At 51.6% G+C, this 6,091-nt stretch overlaps 1 protein-coding gene across 1 annotated transcript in view; it reads right to left on the bottom strand.

Annotated features, from left to right (window-relative positions):
• The window catches only part of PRSS56 (protease, serine 56), a 7,062-nt gene extending 6,278 nt beyond the window's left edge, over positions 1-784 (bottom strand). The window contains 1 exon segment of the mRNA XM_015561804.1: positions 685-784. Within this exon segment, the coding sequence (XP_015417290.1) occupies positions 685-784 (100 nt within the window).
• Positions 785-6,091: the final 5,307 nt, after the last annotated feature.

Below are 6,091 nucleotides of genomic sequence, written 5' to 3'. Positions count from 1 at the left end.
GGAAGAGAATGTAGAAGTGAGAGAGAAACCTGGGTTTCTTTTGTAGTTGTTAATCCTCACCTGAGCATATTTTTCCATTGATTTTTGGAGAGAGTGGAAGAGAGAGGGAAAGACAGAAATATCGATGTGAGAGAAACACATCGATTGGTTACCTTCTGCATGAGCCCTGACCAGGGCCCGGGCAAGGGTAGAGCCTGCAACCAAGGTACCTGCCCTTGACCACCATCGAATCTGGGACCCTTTGGTCCACAGGCCAACGCTCCATCCACTGAGCCAAACTGGCTAGGGCTGGGCTGGAATCTTTGAAAAGGGCATTTCCTTAAAAACCTTGAAGGAAAAACAGTATCCTGAAGATTCAGATCTCACAGAACTCAGATGTATTGACACAAAATGACTGTGGTTGAATTGCCCACCTTTAGGCCCAGAGAGCCAAGGGGGTGCTCTAGGCTCTTTCCTCCCTGCTAAACTTCCCTGATGCACACCCTCGTTGGCTCCCCTTCCCTTTCCATCCTCATCTTCCCCCTCCCTCTCCTACCTGGGTTCCTCGCCCCTTCTCCCTGCACGGTGGGCAGAAGCCAAAGGTCCTTGTGAATTCAGGTAGCAGGCTCATGTTCCTCTGCCTGGGACCCACTTCCTCTCTGCTCCTCCCTCCTTGGCCGCTCCCTCAGACCACCCCGGGCTCACCTTGCAGGGTGCTGGGGGGCAGGTGCATGTACAGCGGGTGCCCATGGGCAGGCCATGGGTCTGGGAGGGGCAGCAGCAGCAGCAGCATAGCCAGCAGCATGGTGACCAGGAGCCGGGGCCCTGACCCTGTTCTATTTTCTTCCGGGGTCCACCCTCCAGGCGCTTATCCTGTGGTGCCTGCCTTTCTGTCCCTGAGCACTGAATTCAAGTCATCTGACCCTATTCTTTTACATCAAAGTTACCATTTCCCTGGTCATCTCTCACCTGGTCCTTAACTCCTGGAGCCCACAGGGGAATGGGGCTTAGGGGGCTATATAGAGGACAGCTGGGGGAGGTGCCTAGGAGGGGGCTAGGGCTGAGGGAGGGCACAGGGTAGTGGGCCCAACCCTCACCTTTGAAGTTTCGTCATCCGGCTCTGAGGCTCTGAGGCCCCCTTCCCTCAAAGGAGCCCTTGTTTCTAGGCTCCATCAAAGGGGCCTGGACAGCCCAGAAGAGCTGACGGTTAGGCTGGGGGCCAGGCAGAGGGGGGCTGATGGGCAGGGGCTGGTGCTGTCTCCAAGGCTCAGATGGAGGGTTTCCCATCTGCCTCGATTCCCTGAGGAGTTCACAGCAATGCTGGGGGCAGATAATCTTGGGGGAGGTAGGCAAGGGTTGTCTGAGGGTCCTGGGCAGCCCCAGCCCCTGTGGAGGTGCCTGAGCTCCCAGCTCCTCTGCCCCTAATTGCTTGGCAGCATCCCTCCCCAGTGTGGCCATTTCTAAAGACGATCAAAGCGCCCTAATTAGTGCCATGATTGCCCGACTGGGGGTAGTAGGGTGGGAAGAGGCAGAGGCAGGCGGACACTGGAGTGGCCCAGAGAGGAAGGCGGGAGATGAAAGGCCCCACCAGTGGCCCAGTTTGGGGAGGACAGGCCCCAGCAGCTTCTGACGCTCTCCCAGACCTCCCACCCCTGCGCAGGGCCCGCTGGGCCTGACCAGCATTGTTCTCAGTGGCTATGACCCTGAGCTGGCAGAGGGAGTCTGCTGGAGTCTCACGGGAAGGGCTACAACTGGACAGCTCTCCTGGGACAGAGTCCCCACCTGGTGCCCTTCTGTCCCCCAAAATGTCCTGGGGCCCCCAAAATAACCCTGTCACCCCAATTCATGCTGGTGACTGCAGGGTGGCTTGGCAGGCCTGGTCTTTTTCCAGAGTGGATTCTGTCCTGACATCTCTCCAGCCCTTGTTCCTTCTGCACAGGTGAACTCGACTCTAATGGGAACCTGCCCCACTTGGTGAGACAGAGGCTCAGACCTGCCGTGATAGGGCTATGGCTGAGGTTCTGGGGCTCCCTGGCCCAGGCAAGCCAGGGGCAGGTGCCCTTCCTCTCTCCCTGCCAAAGAATGGAGGTTTAGGGGAGACTCATACACACTCCCACCCTCGCTGTAGCTTCTGAAACTCGACCTGGCCCCAGGGTAGGAAGAAGAGCTTTGCATCAAGCCAGAGAGGGGAGTTTCAATGGACAATTTGCCAGGAGAAGATTCGGACCTGGCAGGTGGGGAAGGCTCAGAATCCGGCTCATGTTGGGAAGGAAGCTGCCCCTTCCAGTGGGAAAGGAGCCTCGCCCAGCACAGAGAAGTGAAATAGTTTTAAATATCTATCCCGATGAGATGGGAGTCCCCTATAAGCTGGCGAGAGCCCTTGGCAGTGTGAGCTTGGTCACTTGTCTGTCTGCTGTAGGGGAGCAGGGCTTTCTGTCTCCTCCCTGTGGTGTCAGCATCTGGGACAGAGCCTGACACACTATTTGCTAAACAAATGAAGGCATGAGTGACCAGTACTGATCACTCATGCCCCAGGGCTGAATTCCCTGCCTCCTGCATGACAACCTCCACCTGCCTAATTCGAGGGGGGTGGGGGGTGGGTGTGGCTCCCCTCCCCCATCAGCTCCCTTTCCACACAGCAGTGGCCCTTCTCATCCATGTCCACATCCAGTCTGCTGGGTCTCTTCCTCTCCCTTGGAGTGTGGGTCAGGGGGAGAGAAGTGACATTGTCTGGGAAGGCCTGTAGGCACCAACACTTTATTTATTTTAAATACATTTTTTATTGATTTCAGAGAGGATGAGAGAGATAGAAACATCAATGATGAGAGAGAATCGTTGATTGGCTGCCTCCTGCAAGTCCTTGACTGGGATCACGCCCACACCCCGGGCATGTGCCCTGACCTGGAATCCTGGAATCGAACCTCCTGGTTCATAGGTTAATGCTCAACGACTGAGCCCCCTGGTTGGGTGGTACCAGCACTTTACATGGTTATCTCTGAACTTGGGGTAGGAATGTGGCCCCCAGCCCCATGTTATTTCCTCTTTGCCTCCCAGTTTCTTGAACGGAGTGGATAAAAGGACTGTCAGGGTGCAGGAGGGAAGCAGAAGGGACTCCAGAGACTGTTGGTGACATTTGCAGCTTCTGGATTCTTGGCCTCCCCTCCAGGCTCCAGGCTCCTGCCTGGGAGGCGAGCTGCCTTGTCTGCCATATGCTGACCTTCCTGCCCTGGGTCCGTGAGGCCACAAGCTGTCCCACCTCGATCCCTCTCACAGGAGGAGGCAGTCTCCACCCCCACCCCCCACTTCAAGATGAGGGTGAGAAAGGAGCTTGGACCTTTTCATTGATGCCTCTGGAAAACCCCAGCAGACTGTGTCAGGAGGCTTCTGTGGGTGAGCCAGCCCCCGGCCTCCCTCTGGCACAGAAATCGCCCTTGTACTCAGAGGAGGGTGGTCCAGGGACCCTGAGCTTCTGGAAATGGGAAGGAGACCCAGGTACTTGCCACCTAGAGACAGAAGCTGTCTCTCCAGGTCACTACACTTGTCCTCTGGGCGAGGACCTTCCCCTTCCTTCCTCCTCAGAATCCTCCCTCCATCCCAAACCACCCTGACCACCCCCAGCCCCACCGGGAATGGGTAAAAGCCAGTGGGTGGGAGATTCACCCAAGAGCTTCGAGGTTGAGCACCACCATGGGCTGGCTCCAGGCTGGGTGTTTTATTTCTTAGGTTGAACCATCTGAAATTACCATTCTATCTATCAAAATGATCAGATACAGTCAAAATAGCACTGAAACAGTCCCGGCCAGTGGCTCAGTGGTTAGAGCATTGGCCCACCACACACCGAGGAGTCTTGGGTTGATTCCTGATCAAGGTGGTTCGGGTTCACTTCCTGCCCACCGGGTTGGGGTGCAGTGGGAGGCAACCAGTCGATGTATCTCTCTCTCTCTCTCTCTCTCTCTCTCCCTCTGTCTCTCTTTCTCTACCTCTATCTCCCCTCCCTCCCTTCCACTCCCACTGATAAGCAATAGAAAAAATATCATATGAGGATTAACGACAACAACAAAGAGCAATAAAACAACTTTATTTAAACATGTCAATATTTACACATTCCAGAAATTACATCTTTTTCTCATTTAAATACTATGGAAACCTTTAGATAAGGAGGGCATGTCTAGGCAAATTCTTTCAAGTTGAATATGTACAAAATTTTGAATATCACTGTTCAACCTTGTGATTAAAAGAATCAAACCATCGCACAATTCTGCTTGTTGCTTCTCCTTTTTTGGTATCTTTTGTCTTTCTTCCTAGTGATTTCTCACCAGTTTTCTATCCTTTTTCTCAATCTTGCTTTCAGCTGTGTTTTTCTGAAACTTGCTAATTTAACGCCTTCAATTTCTACTATAATATTAACATTTCTCCTTTTCCTACAAGATAGGAAAAGGATTGATTGATGTCTCCCCAATCAATATTTTTATTCTTATTGCTTTCAGACCTTTCTGTTAACATGAAATGATCGTTTTAGGAAACACTGTGTCTTTAATGAAGAGACACCCTCTGGAGTTTTGGTTTCCTTCGGTGTTACTTCCATTTATTTTCTTTTGCTAAAATAAAATTATATTGAATAAATTATAGCTAAAATATCGATCAGATCCCTATAAGTCTTACAGCAATATTTCTATCAATTTGTCTCTCTGAACTTCTATCTGCATCAACGCAAGAAGGAATTTCTGAAAATGGTGGTTATTCATTAATCATGGCTATTTCTGACAGGGAGATGTATTTTTATGCTGTTTCACTTTACTGTCTTCTTTGTGCTTTCCCACAATGCTCGAATTATTAACAACCTGCCTGGCTGGTGTGGCTCAATGGTTGAGCACTGATCCATGCACCAAGAAGGTGCTGGTTGGATTCCTGGTCAGGGCACATCTGGGTTGTGGGTTCCATCCCCAACACGGGACATGCAGGAGGCAGCAAATGGATGTTTTTCATCGAGTTTCTCTTTCAACAATGTTTCTATCTCTCTCTCCATTTCCCTTCCTCTCTCTAAAAATAATAAACAAACAAACAAACAAACAAATAAAACCAGCAGGGAGTATTTGTACAAATGCAAAACCTGAAGAGAATGAAGGAAATGCAGGGCCTCAAGCAGAAACAATACAAAGCCTGTTTCCCAATAAATATTGATGTCAAAGACTGGTTAAATATAGGCAATTTTGTGTGGTTCCATGTACTACAATTTCATATATTATAAACCTTTATAATAACAGTTTGAGACATGTGTTATCAGACCCATTTTACAGGTAAGGCCACTGAGGCTCATGGAAGTTGAGTGATATGGCCAAGACCACATCACTAGAAACTAGAGGAGTCAAAAACAATTCTGCCTGTGACTGAAGGTTATACCCTTGACCTCCACCCAGACCTGCCTCCTGAGTCCCAGATGCTCCTAAACTGTGCCAACCTGTTGAGGTTTTTGAGGGCTCAACACAAAGGTCAAATGTTCTTAAAGGGGTGCCTTGTCCTTAAAGGGGGGTGGGGAGAATGGCTGTGCCAAGGCAGGAGAGGGCGAGGTGGAGCAGCTGTGACAGCACCTGGGGCTGGAGGTGGGGGTCTGCAAATGTGAGACAAAGCAGATGGTGAGAGACCAGGGGCCCAGAGGGGTTGAAGTGAGGAGGAAGAGGGGAAACCAGGACCACAGATACCACTAAAGTTCCTCCAGCATCTATGTTGCAGTTGGCTGTACTTCCCAAGAACCCTGAGGTCTAGGGGGTCAACTGGGGTGGGGGGTTCAGCCACTCTTTCTGAGTCCAGCTGCCAGGCATGGAGTAGGGAGGAGTGCACACACACTAGGAACTGCTCAGCAAGGCCTCCAGCTGGGCATATCGGTCTCTGCCCAGAGCTCCAGGTTTCATCACCCAGGGGTCAGCAGAGGCCAGTGGCCAGGGCAGGTGGGGACCAGAGGCAAGGGAGTGGAGAATGGAGCCAATATATCCCCTGAGTCAATCATGGCAGTGAGCGAGGCATAAACAAGGTGCTTTGCCTGCCTGCAGCCACCCCCTCCTTTACACACACACACACACACACACACACACACACACAGCCCATTTGCAGCCTA

The sequence above is a fragment of the Myotis davidii genome, unplaced genomic scaffold (assembly GCF_000327345.1).
Source record: "Myotis davidii unplaced genomic scaffold, ASM32734v1 scaffold370, whole genome shotgun sequence".
Lineage (NCBI taxonomy): Eukaryota > Metazoa > Chordata > Mammalia > Chiroptera > Vespertilionidae > Myotis > Myotis davidii.
The sequence above is the reverse complement of the archived record's forward strand: the minus strand, read 5'-3'. Positions and strand labels throughout refer to the sequence as shown.